Consider the following 16,104-nt stretch of genomic DNA (forward strand, 5'->3'; position numbering starts at 1 on the left):
AACTGTCTGGAGTTTGTTGTTGGATTTCTATTGACGGAATGGGTCATGAGGGAGAATTGTTGTTAGAAATGTCATCTTGTAAAGATCCTTTTGACGGCTTTACATACTTTGTGATGATCCGCCAATTTTCGGATTTTGCAAACAACCCCTCATATCTCAGCTTCCTATGTACATGTGGCGTGGGGAGATACATTATAGTCACAGTTGAGATTTCGAAATCTTGTTTTTTTTAAAGCTTCCATTATTAAATAAAATGTTTGCCCTTAAGGTTCAGTTCAGATGAACATTGCCAGGCTCGGACCCCTCAGGTTTGTGAACAGGTGACGGATCTGCCTGCCCTTTAATCATGCAGCCATTCACCCCTTAAGGTACAATTCCTCATGAAAATGGCCCCATGCTGGGGATTTCAGAATCCATAGCGTGCCGATTCTTGAGTGGATAAACTTTTGTAGGGTAAAATACCAAGGAGTTGTGTCCGAACCCACGGCAACACTTTTCTGCGTAGTGTGAACACAGCCTAAGGGTCATACGTAAGTAAAGGTATGAACTGCCCCGGTCAGCTGCAAGGGCTATTATGAAGTGACAAAGTAGTTATCCTCATAAACTTATCAGTTTGAGGACTGGGATCTTCATCAAACGGGTTCCCGTCTGAGTAGCTAAGATCACCATGCACGATGCCAAGTGCCATCAGGAGCGGCTGACAATGGAGAAGGAGTCTGCAGTGATCAATCAGGACTCACTATGAGCCAGTCTGATGGATACTGTAGCATTAAGATTACCCTTCACTGGAAATAAGCGCGCAAAGCCTAAAAAAAAAAGAAAAAAAAAAGCTGATCTGCAGTTCACTGCAGCTGCAACTACACATTGAATAGGGAGATCTGTACAATATGTACATCAGGCTGAAGCCAATTCCAGCTGATGGTGAGGGTGCTGGATCTCAGACCTAGAGTTCCTCACCTCCTGTGGCGACATGCTTGGGTCTCTTTCCCATATGATGCTTTTTCTAAGAGCCAGGTGACCATGCACATGACTGCATTTATCTATTGCCAATTTTCTTTTAATATTGCATTATTTTATTGTCTGTGCATTGCACCTTTCTTCCTCATTGAATGCCACTCGACATCACTTTAGGTGTATTGTTCATTCATACTTCTCTCGGATATCCACCACAGTTACATGGCTCTACTGGTAGTATCCCAGTGCCAATTTTTGACCTAAGAAAAAAGTACTGCCGCAATCGTAAATGCTTTTGCCTCGTCTAGGTTTTTGTTCCTCATTAAATATTTATATTGTTCAAATTTAGGAAGTGCAACATGATCTTTTGTATGTGGTTTTATTAGGTCATCAATATTAGATGCCCAGACAATCCATTAGAATAATCCAGGCTAGCAACAATTTGGCTAGAAAACAAAGAGGTTTTGTAGGCTAGAGCAAGGTGAAACATCACCTACTATGTCTATTTTGCCAGATTCTGGTGCTTTGTTGCACCGAAATTCATATTATATTCATGAGGAATAAGTGCAACAAAGGATGAATCAAAGTGGGGTCCGAGGCTCCACTTCGCCCTGTTGGTGCACTTCTTGACTGACGACGTAGACAACCTGTACTGCACGGCGTCACCGCTATGCTCTCTTGCGATATCTCTGGCTTATTAGGCAAATTCTTACGGACAGTTTCCCTTCAAGCTCAAATCATTCGACATCTGTTCAAACTATCAAAGCAACGGAGAATTCCTGGTATATTTGGAATTGCCTCAATGTGGGTAAGAAATGGTCAAGGAGCTGCAAACTTGGACTCTGAGGAAAGTTTATAGGGGTTGTCCAGTCAACACCGACAAGTCTGCAGTCACTCTGGGTGACTGCAGACTTATGAACCCCCAGTGCTGGGGGATTCGCTGTAGAAAACCCATTTACATACACCCCTTTAGGATAATCTGAAATAATCGAAGGGGTGATCTTTGGTTCAGGATCGTCATCTGTTGACCAGAGTGCCGGGCATCTCTTTGCTCTGGAGGACTTGACTTGTCCTGAAGAGACACAAGGTATCTAGTTCACGCTAAAGAGAACTTACACACTTACTGCCATGTTTTCTTGAAAATTACAGCTGATCAAAGGAGGTCTCATTAAGATGAGAATCGATCAACGCTGTAACTAATCATCGAGCTCGCTCGCTGTGCCGAGGCAGACGACACGAGCCGCAGAGGTCACCAATTGGCTGAAATGGTGCTGCGCGCTGACAACGTGACGTCACCCCTGCTGCCAAAACACAAGACAAGAGCAGCCCGGGGAGGGTAAATACCTGCCGTTATTTTACATCATTTAAAGACTACATTTTCCTAAAAATGGACAACTCTTTTAATAATACCTGGTCACAACTTTTAGACTTCAAGACATTTGTCAGTAGTATTGGGTTTACACAGAGGCCATTTAATGACCTTTGTAAGAGGTCATACAGAATTCTATGTGCACAGAACAATCACCAATAGGCTCGTTCTGTGCACATACATTATCGTTGTTCTCGGTCGCACATCTCCTATTTACACGATTTTTAGGAAATGTCATCGTACCCAATGAACGAGTGCACATTCCCTAATTATCAGCCCGTCTAAATCCAGCATTAATATACTGACCTTATCTTACTGTAGCATCGTGTAGAATTGAAATACTTCTTGGCCATTGTGGTTTACCAAGGTGAACAATATTATGTAACATTAAAAACATAGGTGAATGTGTTGCTGCATCAATCCAGAAAAGTCCCAAATGGAGCTGCTGCAGATATAGGGGGAGTCTTCCAGACCTTTTCTGCGCCGGAAAAGTTTATGGGCCCAGTCTTCTAGCTCCTCATAATGCACGATCCCACCTGCTTTGGAGGCGATAGTGGCCCCTTCCCTCTTGGGCCCTTGTATGACTGCACAGGTTGCATCAATGGTATGTCCGCCCCTGGGTCAGATATTCGCTATTGATTTGGTGTGGAGATGTGACAGTATGAACAATGGCGTATCCAACTGCGGACATCACATCGATGCTTTTTTACATCTAGTTCCTTCCCTTACTGATCGGTGGCGAATGACACCCGTTTCGTATTTGGCCCATGGTTTTTCTTTTTGGGCACAATATTATGTACGAGGATAATTCAGCAGAATGGCTTTCCTCCGGAAGGCACGGTACGAGTGATAAAGGTTATCAGTCCCTTCTAAGTCATCAGTTAGAATTCTCTCCAAATTCAGATGAAGTGATCAATTGATCAAACAGAGTCCTGTTTCCGAGACCCCAGAAGAAACAACAAACCGCAGAGATGTGGAATTACACGGGAACCATTCAGATGTCTCAGGTCTATAGAGGGGTTGTGGGCGAGTGACCCTCGGTCTAAAGGTTCCCATTAATTATTTCATCCAAAAGGATTGTTTGTCAATAAACAATGAGCGACCGTCATCTTTTAAAATGAAGTCAACCATGTTTGATGTACTTGGCCATAAGTCGGAGAAAAGATCTCATGTTCAAAGATTGTTCGTCCGTGAACGATCTTTCATTAAAAGAATATTGCTAGAAAGATTGTTCGGTATCATCGAGCAAATAAGCCCAGGATCAACAACTATAGCAAGCAACATTGTCTGCAAAATATATGGGCGCATCAATGTTACCATCGTTTGTTAAACCATCGTTCATTATTTGAAACCATTTATTTCTATCGACTTTCTCTACACTCACTCCAGACATTTTTTTTTTCATAATTCGAGAGCAGCATGACACTGGGGCCGAGATCCCGATTTCAGCGATGTGTCACTTGCTGGGCTGCTTGATGTCATTTTGATACAATCACAGTTTTCTCTGCTGCAGATTTTGCAGAGCTCAGAATACTGAACTGTGTATAGCCCCACCCACACCACTGATTGGCTGTTAATATGCAGTGTGCACTGAAAGTAGCCAATCAGTGGTGGGGGCGTGACTGGACTAAGTCAGGAGGCAACTAGTCCTGGAGTGATAATCTCCTGCTGATAAAACACTGAAACAGCAACACACAGCCTAGTAAGTGACATAGCTGGAATTAGGGTCTCTGCCCCTACATCAAAGTGCGATAAAATTACATAGCAAATATCTGCTGACAGATTATCTTCAAGAGGTTATATATCCTTTCATTATACGGTGACTAGGGCATGACTAACCCTTTACATTGTTAAAATCTAAATCGTAAGGGTCAGGACAGTTGTTATACTACGGGGCAGTGAGCTCCAACTTGTACCTTTTCAGTTACTTAAAAGCAAAAAAAACAAAACAAAACACAACCCCACAACCTCAGCATGTTTTATCGGCCTGAGGCCAGAGTATCATAGGAGTTGTAGTTCTGCACTAGATGTTAAGACTCTGGGTAAGGAACGGAACACGTCTTTAGGATTTTGGATCAGACCTTGTCTAGATTTCCAATCAGAATATTTTCCCCTAAAACGCTTTGCAAGTCCAGTCCCGATAATGGAATACAGAAAAGCTGCGACTACCAGGGTAAGGGGCCCCATACATTTTACATCTCGCAGCTGAAAGGTTTAGACCTACTTTTAATGCGATCGGCCATCTGGAAATTTCCATCCTCAGCAATAGAGAGGATTCCCGCCACAAACATATTCCATAAAGGGCTTGTACCAAGTTATTTTGGCTTACTTTACATAGCGCCATCATACGCCACAGCGCTTTACAGACATCATCATCACTGTCCCCATTGAGGCTCACAATCTGCATTATGCCTGTATGTGTACTAGTATGCGTGGGAGGAAACCGAAGGAAACTCATATGGAGAACACAAAAACTCTTTGCAGATGTTGTCCTTGGTGGGATTTGAGCCCAGGACCCCAGTGCTGCGAGGCTGCAGTGCTAACCACTGAGCCACCGTGCTGCCCAGTAATGGCATGTTGATTATTGATCGCTGGGGGCCTATATTATGGCATGTTCTGAATTCTGGGTGGTAGTCCCCTTTTATGATGCCATCTTCAGCCTGACATGTCCAAGGATATCTTCAGATGAAATATATAACTAAGGCCTCTTTCAGACGTCCGTTTTTCGAGCATGTAGCCTTTCAAGGATGGAACCAATTCTAATCTCGGGAGCTGTTCACATATCAGTGTTTTATTTTTTTTTTTTGCTGTATGTATGCGAAAAAAAAATCATGGAGACATGTCCGTTTTTGATTGGAGTCATGGATCAAAATTACTTATACAAGTCTATGGATTCGTAAAAAACAAACAAATCCGTGACAATGCACACTGCCATCCGTGTGCGGTTTGCTTTTAATGGGAATAAAAGCTTGGCGACTATTTTTTTTATAAAATATTCATATGAGAAAATAACACCAAATACTAAAGAAAATAGTACAGTTTTCAATTTTGCATTGGCGGAAAAAAAAAAATCACTGAGGCCTAAATAATAGTCTGTTTTCTTGCTGAATAGAACAAAGCGTCTATATTGGGCCGGTCATAGCCGGGTGGTCTTTGTGAATCTGTTCCTCTTGTTATTGTGACCAGTCAAACAAGTAGTCTGAGTGATCAAAGGACGCACCAAGCCATACATGTGTGATCTAATAATGACCTCGGGCTCAGGCTACACATGGAGTGTGCTGCTGTAGGGAGAATGGAGCGTCCTACAGAAAGCCGAGGGACGGCTTGTTATCCCACCAAGATGTGGCTATGACGGGTCAGACGTTGACTCATTATAGATCCTTAGGCCTGAATTACAGCCTCATAGATGGTAAGCTCTTGGGAGCAGGGCCCTCGCTCCTTTATGTGTTGAGCGATGTGATAATTTGTGATGTAAAGTGCTGTGGAATAGGTTGGCGCTATAGAAATAAAGTTAGTATTATCATGTGTTTCCTGGGCTAAAAGAAACCCAAAGCTTAAACGTGATCAAGAGAGGGCGTCCAACGATTAATCAAGTGATGAAAAACCGTTCTGAAGGGCAACTATCCAAGGCATCACCCTGCTCCCAGATTAGGATTTGTAGGGGGACCCCGCCACCGAGATGTGTGGGTTTCTCTTCCAAGAATGAAATAAATGCTAGTTTGGTTTTGTGAGGACTCCTTTGCATATGCTGGGAGCTATTCTGGATCAGGTAATGGAAGCTGGGATTTGAGAGGTTATCCCCTCATTTATTACAGTTCCCCTATAAAGACATGCTTTGCACTGGACTAACGCTTCGGAGGTCCCTGGTCCTGCAGAGACCACTGAGAACAATCGGGAAAGGAGAGTTTTTTTTGTTTAAGATGATTTCCCACTGATAACTTTAGTAACTCACTGGAAACCCCCTAGAAGATAAGAGACCCAGATACCTCGGAGACTAGGTCGATGGGGAGGGAAAAAAAATGAAAGCAGATTTTTCTACTTGTAGATATTGTTTTTCCCGCGAGGTGGCTATTACAGAGCTGTAGGGGGCAGTAAGTGACGGCGGAGGTCTCTCCTCGATGGTCGGCGTCACACACACAGCCCCCTGCACCAGACGTACACGGGGCGATCTTCTGTCCGGCTGTAAAGTGATGACATGTCCTAATAATGCGCCATCACTTAAGAAGGTGAACAGAATTATTTCTTACAATTTGACAGGCATTTTGGTCGCTCTTGGGCGAGTGATTACAATCTGTGTACAGCGCTACAGTATAGGTGGACACCGCATGAGCAAATGGGAAAAAAAAAAAGTAAGAAGTAAATTGCTGACCTGCCCTCTGAACGCTTTATTTTAACTAAAAGATATATTTTCTCAGTGGAGGTGACACATTGGTGATTTGGAGATGCATGTGACGAGTTCAGGTCTCCATCCTGTGGAAAACCACCTCCTGGCGTCAGAGCGTTCGGGCAGATTTGGTCTCACAATGCCGGTCATAGACCACCATCTTATTTAACGCTACAGTTATGTAGCCCCCCAAAAATGGCTGACAATGGCCACACAGCATCACGGGGTAATCTGTGGGCGACTGGAGGTCTAATAAGTCCGGAGGGAAGGTCAAACACATCTCTTCTAACAGCAAAGAACAAGAAAACAAATGAACCATCGTAAAACAGAAGGGGGTGAATGCTAAATCTTCAGACACAGCATGTTCTTATGGGCGGGGAAGTAAAAACCTAAAGGGGGTCATAAAGCAATGAACATGGAGCGGGGATCAGTCACGTCCTTATTTACAGAAAAAACAGTTTGTCCCACAACTGCATGGATGGCTCCTGGTGGAGAAACTGGCCGGACAGGAAGGCCAGTTTGTGGGCATATTTGCAGGGGGCTGGCACCCGGATTGTGCCAGGCCAATTCCAGTACATGTGGCACAGCTTGAAAGTCAACCTGAATGGGAAACAGACATAGCAAATATTACATGGCAGAATAATCATATAACACAATGACATCACAAAGTTAGGACTGAAGCTACTCGCAGTCACAGGACCATTGACTGCCACAAGAATGACCCCCAGAAAAAGCTGTCGTACAGGTGATGTGCGGTGTGTGAATATGTCTGGAGGGAGACGGTGGAGCGACTGCAGGGCACATCTGTAGTCTCATCTAAGGGGGTAATGAAGGAGTATAGTCCAGAAGAAGACGAGTTATCGATCCCGAGTGTCGGGAGAGATGGTTGTCTGATTCCGGAGATAAGCCACCGGCGGACTTGTTAGTCGGCGGCTCTGATAGAGAACACAGCGCAGCCAAGCAATTGCTCCTGAGTATAGGAGTCTCGGCCGAAGCATCATTTGCACACAGCCATCTCATGAGTATGGCCGGCCAAACAGTAGATTCAGACTCTGGTTAAATCCTGGCATGTCCAGGACTAGAAATAAGGCCATGCTGTGCTTAGGGCACCTCGCCTCCACCAGAATGCCCTCTTGTCTAATCCTGCACCCCCCTTCAAGCATGTCTTGCGGTTTTCTAACTACATTGAGGCAGCAGACGGATGCATACAAGACTTTCAGATCGCTGTGTACAGTGTACGTTACCTCTGTAAATGATCGGGGCTAAGGTTGGGGGTGTTCATTACACATACGTAGTGAGTAGGAATGCCACAGCCCTGTCTCACATGGTGAGAGAGCAAGAAGAAATCCACCCTACACAACAACAAACAACAGAATAATGTATTAGTGCACGTTACCCCACGGCATACTGCGATGCGTATAAAAGAGGGGCTCACCATTCCCGGGAGGTGACGGTATGGTCCAACACTGTCCCTGGGGCCGGAGTGACAAATTCCCCGACATTACAGCAGTACATGTTGGTGCTAATTCTCTTCTGCACCACGATCACCACCATGTGGGGTGAATATTTCTCAAATGTGCTGAAGCAGGTCTGCAGCTGTGGGATCTCATAATTCTGCACCACGCTCAGCTGACCGTCCGAGACGCCATCACGGTACACCACGATCTTTTCCGGCAGGACGTGATTCACCTACCCGGAGAGCAGAGTCTTAAATTACTCTCTTCATGCAGTGGTTAGACACGGACATAGATAGTGGTCGTACAAGCAAGTGATTGGGGAGCCCACAAAACAAACAAAGCATCCACTACTAGCCTCATAAAATTTCTCCAAGGCGCCCCAAAGACACAGCTTCAAGCCGTCCATGATTTCCTGATGAGGAAGCTGGAAAACCACACGTGAGTACCACTGGGTCAAGCATCTACAAGAAAATCACATTTACTAGTATTATTCCTTTACTTCACGTTATTAAATTCTCCAGGAAAAAAACAAAAACAAGACTCGCACACACTCACGTCAGACTGCTGACCGTGTCCCCCACTGGTCTCCTTGCTTTCTTTCCCAATGTGGATGTTAATGGCAGCAGATTAGCAGTGACATGCCATCTGAGCTGGAAGACAGAGCTAGCGGATGGTTTCTTCCACCAAACTACAGCTGAAGTTGATTGGCTGCAGCCACAATACGTCATCCGTCAAGAGAAGAAGCGAGGAGCCTGGCTGAGGACACGGGCAGCACTAGTGAGGACAGATTGGGTCCAGTGAGTATCTGTTTTGGGATTTTATTTTTTTAAAGGCCACCATGGGCACTAAATAATAATAATAAAAAAAAAAAAAAACTGTCAACCCTTTTAAGAGCCTCCCTTACAAGAAAAAGGCACTTAACCCCTTTACCCCGAAGGGTGGTTTGCACGTTAATGACCAGGCCAATTTTTACAATTCTGACCACTGTCCCTTTAGGAGATCATAACTCTGGAACGCTTCAATGGATCTTGTCGATTCTGACATTGTTTTCTCGTGACATATTGTACTTCATGATAGTGGTAAAATTTATTCGATATAACTTGCGTTTATTTGTGAAAAAAACGGAAATTTGGCGAAAATTTTTGCAATTTTACAACTTTGAATTTTTATACCCTTAAATCACAGAGATATTTCATGTAAAATAATTAATAAATAACATTTCCCACATGTCTACTTTACATCAGCACAATTTTGGAACTAAAATTTTTTTTTGTTAGGGAGTTAAGGGTTAAAAGTTGACCAGCAATTTCTCATTTTTACAACACCAATATTTTTTAGGGACCACATCACATTTTAAGTCATTTTGAGGGGTCTATATGATAGAAAATATCAAAAAGTGATACCATTCTTAAAACTGCACCCCTCATGGTGTTCAAAACCCCATTCAAGAAGTTTATTAACCCTTCAGGTGTTTCACAGGAATTTTTGGAATGTTTAAAAAAAAAATTAACATTTAACTTTTTTTCACAAAAAATTAATTCAGCTCCAATTTGTTTTATTATACCAAGGGTAAGAGAAGAAATTGGACCCCAAAAGTTGTTGTGCCATTTGTTCTGAGTACGCCGATACATCACATGTGGGGTAAACCACTGTTTGGGCGCATGGCAGAGCTCGGAAGGGAAGGAACGTCATTTGACTTTTCAATGCAAAATTGACTGGAATTGAGATGTGACGCCATGTTGCGTTTGCAGAGCCCCTGATGTGCCTAAACATTGAAACCCCCCACAAGTGACACCATTTTGGAAAGTAGCCCCCTAAGGAAATTATCTAGATGTGTGGTGAGCACTTTAACCCACCAAGTGCTTCACAGAAGTTTATAATGCAGAGCCGTAAAAATAAAAAAATCATATTTTGTTTTACAAATATGATCTTTTCGCCCCAATTTTTTATTTTCCCAAGGGTAAGAGAAGAAATTGGACCCCAAGTTGTTGTGCAATTTGTTCTGAGTACGCCGATACCCTACATATGGGGGTAAACCGCTGTTTGGGCGCACGGCAGAGCTCGGAAGGGAAGGAGCGCTGTATGACTTTTCAATGCAAAATTGTCTAGAATTGAGATGGGACACCATGTTCCGTTTGGAGAGCCCCTGATGGGCCTAAACATTGAAACCCCCCACAAGTGACACCATTTTGGAAAGTAAACCCCCTAATTAACTTATCTAGCTGTGTTTTGACAGCTTTGAACCCCCAAGTGTTTCATCACAGTTTATAATGCAGAGCCGTGGAAATAAAAATTATTTTTTTTCCCAAAATTATTTTTTAGCCCCCAGTTTTGTATTTTCCTAAGGGTAACAGGAGAAATTCGACCCCAAAAGTTGTTATCCAATTTGTCCTGAGTACGCTGATACCCCATATGTGGGGGGAACCACCGTTTGGGCGCATGGCAGAGCTCGGAAGGGAAGGAGCGCCATTTGGAATGCAGACTTAGATGGATTGGTCTGCAGGCGTCACGATGCATTTGCAAAGCCCCTGATGCACCTAAACAGTAGAAACCCCTCAGAAGTGACACCATTTTGGAAACTAGACCCCCCAAGGAACTTATCTAGATGTTTTTTGACAGCTTTGAACCCCTAAGTGTTTTACTACAGTTTATAACGCAGAGTCGTGAAAATAAAAATTAATTTTTTTCCCATAAAAATGTTTTTTTTAAACCCCCAAATTTTTATTTTCCCAAGGGTAACAAGAGAACTTGGACCCCAATAGTTGTTGTCCAATTTGTCCTGAGTATGCTGATACCCCATATGTTGGGGTAAACCCCTGTTTGGACGCACGGGAGAGCTCGGAAGGGAAGGACCACTGTTTTACTTTTTTAACGCAGAATTGGCTGGAATTGAGATCGGACGCCATGTCGCGTTTGGAGAGCCCTGATGTGCCTAAACAGTGGAAACCCCCAATTCTAACTGAAACCCTATCCCAAACACACCCCTAACCCTGACACACCCCTAACCCTAATCCCAACCGTAAATGTAATTGAAACCCTAACTTTAGCCCCAACCCTAACTTTAGCCCCAACCCTAACCCAAACTTTAGCCCCAACCCTAACCCTAACTTTAGCCCCAACCCTAACTTTAGCCCCAGCCCTAACCCTAACTTTAGCCCCAACCCTAACTGTAGAACTAACCCTAGCCCCAACCCTAACTCCAACCCTAGCCCCACCCTAGCCCTAACCCTATCCCTAATAGGAAAATGGAAATAAATAGATTTTTTAAATTTTTTTTATGTTTCCCTAACTAAGGGGGTGATGAAGGGGGGTTTGATTTACTTTTCTAGCGGGTTTTCTAGCGGATTTTTATGATTGGCAGCCGTCACACACTAAAAGACGCTTTTTTTTTGCAAAAAATATTTTTTGCGTTACCACATTTTGAGAGCTATAATTTTTCCATATTTTGGTCCACAGAGTCATGTGAGGTCTTGCTTTTTGCGGGACGAGTTGGCGTTTTTATTGGTAACATTTTCGGGCACGTGACATTTTTTGATCGCTTTTTATTCCGATTTTTGTGAGGCAGAATGACCATAAACCAGCTATTCATGAATTTCTTTTAGGCGGGGGGGGGGGGGGGAGGGGGGCGTTTATACTGTTCCGCGTTTGGTAAAATGGATAAAGCAGTTTTATTCTTCGGGTCAGTACGATTACAGCGATACCTCATTTATATCTTTTTTTATGTTTTGGTGCTTTTTATACGATAAAAACTTTGCATCGCTTTATTCTGAGGACTGTAACTTTTTTATTTTTTTGCTGATGATACTGTATGGCAGCTCGTTTTTTGCGGGACAAGATGATGTTTTCAGCAGTACCATGGTTTATATCCGTCTTTTTGATCGCGTGTTATTCCACTTTTTGTTCAGCGGTATGATATGAAACCGTTGTTTTTTGCCTCGTTTTTTTCTTTTTTTACGGTGTTCAGTGAAGGGGTTAACTAGTGGGACAGTTTTAGGGAATGTGCACACGTCAGGATTTCTTGCAGAAATTTTCCGGACAAAAAACGGACATTTCTGCCAGAAATCCGCATGCGATTTTACGTTTTTGGTGCGTTTTTTTCCCAAATACATAGAATTGCGGGAAAAACGCAGAAAATCCGCAAAAATAATGAACATGCTAATTTTTTTACCGAGATGCGTTTTTTTTCGCAGAAAAAAACGCATCCATGTGCACAAAATATGCAGAATGCATTCTAAATGATAAAAACGCATACATTATGCATTCTAACGAGTTTTTATAGTGTTTTTAGCGCGAAAAAACCTGAACGTGAGCACATAGCCTTGTAGGTTGGGTCGTTACGGACGCGGCGATACTAAATATGTGTACTTTTATTGTTTTGTTTTTTTATTTAGATGAAGAAATGTATTTATGGGAACAATATTTTTTTTTCTTTATATAGGAATTTGTTTTATATATATATATTTTTTTTTTTACACATCTAAAAAATTTTTCTTTACTTTTTTGCTTTGTCCCAGGGGGGACATCACTGTATAGTGACAGATCGCTGATCTGACACTTTGCGGAGCACTGTGTCAGATCAGCGATCTGGCGTGCCCTGCTGCAGGCTTACAGGCGCCTGCTCTGGACCTGGAAGTACTTCCTGCAGGACCCGGAAGTAGCCCCGCGGCCATTTTGGATCCGGGGCCTGCAGGGAGGAGACACTCGGTACAAGGTGAGCACATCGCCTTGTACCGATCGTCTCAGGGAAGCCCGCAGGGAGCCCCCTCCCTGCGCGATGCTTCCCTGTACTGCCGGCACACTGCGATCATGTTTGATCGCGGTGTGCCGGGGGTTAATGTGCCGGGAGCGATCCATGACCCCTCCTGGCACATAGTGCCGGATGTCAGCTGCGATAGTCAGCTGACCCCGGCCGCGATCGGCTGCGCTCCCCCCGTGAGCGCGGCCGATCGCGTATGACGTACTATCCCGTCGGTGGTCATACGGGCCCACCCCACCTCGACGGGATAGTACGTCATATGTCAGAAAGGGGTTAAAGAAGGATTCCCATCTAATAAAGTGATGGCACATTGCTCAGATATACCACCACTTTATGACAGGTGGTGGCCCAATACGTGAGACTGAAAGGGTCACACTGCTGATTCTGCACTGCACAGCGGTACTCTGGGCCACCCCGCTGTACAGGGAGCTGTAGCTGCTCTCATCACTGGAATACAGGAAAGAAAAATATCTTGGTACCGTGTTAGCCAGTAGATAGAAAAATATTTAGAATTGAGAGTCCTCAGTGGTTGATACCTTTTAATGGCTAACTGAAATGATGGTAACAAATTGCAAGCTTTCGAGACTACTCAGGTCTCTTCATCAGGCAAAGACTAAAACAAATTCTGAAGAATCACATATTTATACACAACATAGCACAGAAAAACAAAAGAGGAAAACCATAGATAAGACAGACCATGGATAAGACAGGTGACATGAAGCAGAATCTGAAGGTGCCAAGGGGAGCTGCACGGAAATTACAACCTTTACTGCAAAAAGATGCCCGCTTACAATCCATTTTTCCAGACCCCCCACTACTGTGTTTTAGGCAGCCCCCAAATCTAAGAAACATCATTGTCAAGAGCTCCCTGTCCTCTCCAACAGCTGCAGGAACCTTTCCTTGCAACCAGAAAAAATGTAAACCTGTCCATTTATAATGACCACGGACAAGATAAAGATCCCCAATTCACATCAGGACTACAAGATCCCAGGTACTTTCAGCTGCGTCACTTCTAATGTGGTTTACCTAATTATTTGTACTAAATGTCCAACTGGGGGGTCTGTATGTGGGGGAGACAGGGCAAAAGCTTAGAACAAGAATGAATTCTCACCGCCACACAATAAGGCTGCCGTCACACTATCAGTCTTTGGTCAGTATTTTACATCAGTATTTGTAAGCCAAAACCAGGAGTGGGTGATAAATACAGAGGTGGTCACGTGTTTCTATTATACTTTTCCTCCAATTGTTCCACTCCTCGTTTTGGCTTACAAATACTGATGTAAAATACTGACCAAATACTGCTAGTGTGACGGCAGCCTAAGAGAAAAAAGAATGGATCTACCTGTGGCAATACATTTTTGTCTCCCAAATCATAACATTATGGACATGAAATTACTTGTATTAAAAGGTAGCTTCAAATCTAAGGCTACGTTCACATTAGCGTTTTGCGTGTTTGCGTCGGGCGACGCAGCGGCGACGCATGCGTCATGCGCCCCTTTATTTAATGTGCGACGCATGCGTTTTTTTTGCCGCAAGCGTCGGGCGCAGAAAACGCAACAAGTTGCATTTTTCTTGCGTCCAAATTTCGGCAAAAAAGGACGCATGCGTCGCAAAATGCAGCGTTTTTGCGTGCGTTTTTATTTGCGTTGCGTCGCCAACGCAGCGGCGCACAATGCAAATGTGAACGTAGCCTTAGAGAGACAGAATAGTCTGGGAATATAAACTGATGATGACCTTTGACACTCTCAGTGCAGGAATGAATGTGTCGCATGGATTTATGTCTGTTTACATCAACTAAGGAACTTGCCCCTCAGACTATGTGGGGTCATCACAACAGAACCAGACCCCAATCAAAGGACAATAAAACAATCCTTATCTAAGAACGGGCCCAATATTTATGGACATAACTGTTTATCACTCATGGTAATTCTGCTTGATGTCACCTGTCTTATCCATGGTCTGTCTTATCCCTGGTTCCCCCCCCCCTTTTTTTTTTCTGTGCTAAGTTGTGCATAAATATGTGATTCTTCAGAATTTGTTTTAGTCTTTGCCTGATGAAGAGACCTGTGTAGTCTCGAAAGTTATCAATTTGTTACCATCTTTTCAGTTAGCCATTAAAAGGTATCAACCACTGAGGACTCTCAATTCTAAATATTTTTCACCACTGGAATAGTCAGCCGTATAGCTCAGCTAAGGGATTTGCAGGACCATGGTCCAAACACCTTGTCGGTAATCCCCGGCTACCAGACTAGAGCCCTGCAAACCTTCTCTTACCGCCAGACAGCCTGGATCCCCTTCATGGCCTCGCACTGAGCCTACTAATCAGAAAGGCGTCATGAATGCCGGTAGGAAGAAAAAGTGGGGCTCTGGTCGGGCAGCCATAGATTACAGACGAGGCCGCTGGACCAGGGTCCTGCCAATCTTTTTGCCCAACTCTGTCAGCCTGCAAATCCCACAAGTGTTGACGGAGGGCGCCACTGAGCAGAGAAGACGAAGCCGAACATTACAAGACGGTTTAAAGCCATAGCAGATATTACATCTGGAGCTACTCGCCTGTTCATGCTGGCCACAAATCCCGTGACAGACCGTAAACCTCGACTGGGGTCATGGTAAACATCAATCCCGACGACCATCAGGTATTTCTAGGCAAACAAGTTTATATACATAAGTAAAAAAAGCAGCAAACCAGGGCCACTGACTGGCCGCAGTGGATAACGGCTGCCTGCGGCCAGTTACGGAGGCAGCAGCAAGCAAAAATCAGCAGAGTCAGGACAAAAGCAGTAGGCGATGGGTGAGATTAGCATAACTTTAGTTTTTCATTTTCCTACCTTATTCTGAGCAGTCAGAAAAAATAAAAAAAATATCCGTCCCAAACAGCCCCTGCATGCTTTCTGAAATATGGCAATACCAAATAAGTAAAAGATTATGTCTTTGTCGCTTTATTTCGAGAGCCATCATATTTTTATTTTTTTGGCAATACTGAGTAATGAGGGCCTACAGGGGATTCTCAGACGCTTCATTGGGGACACAGGAAGCATGGGTTATATGCTGCCACCTGGAGGCTGACACTAAGAATACATCTTAGGAAAAAAGAGGACTCCTCCCCAACAGCCTCCCCCGGGCCGCCGACTCTCAGCTATTCAGTTTAGCTTAGTGTCACGATGGAAGAAGACACGGGTCTGAG

The 16,104-nt window shown here is 43.8% G+C and overlaps 1 protein-coding gene across 1 annotated transcript in view; it reads right to left on the reverse strand.

Moving 5' to 3' along the window:
- Positions 1 to 6,689: 6,689 nt before the first annotated feature.
- PIWIL2 (piwi like RNA-mediated gene silencing 2) overlaps positions 6,690 to 16,104 on the reverse strand; it is a 243,951-nt gene continuing 234,536 nt past the window's right edge. The window contains exons 20-24 of the mRNA XM_069766984.1: positions 15,474 to 15,562; positions 8,520 to 8,625; positions 8,143 to 8,396; positions 7,952 to 8,059; positions 6,690 to 7,307 (exon numbers count right to left, since the gene is read on the reverse strand). Of these exons, the coding sequence (XP_069623085.1) occupies positions 7,151 to 7,307; positions 7,952 to 8,059; positions 8,143 to 8,396; positions 8,520 to 8,625; positions 15,474 to 15,562 (714 nt within the window). The 3' untranslated portion in view covers positions 6,690 to 7,150. The remainder of the gene's footprint in view (positions 7,308 to 7,951; positions 8,060 to 8,142; positions 8,397 to 8,519; positions 8,626 to 15,473; positions 15,563 to 16,104) is intronic.

The sequence above is a fragment of the Ranitomeya imitator genome, chromosome 4 (genome assembly GCF_032444005.1).
Source record: "Ranitomeya imitator isolate aRanImi1 chromosome 4, aRanImi1.pri, whole genome shotgun sequence".
NCBI classification, from domain to species: Eukaryota; Metazoa; Chordata; class Amphibia; order Anura; family Dendrobatidae; genus Ranitomeya; species Ranitomeya imitator.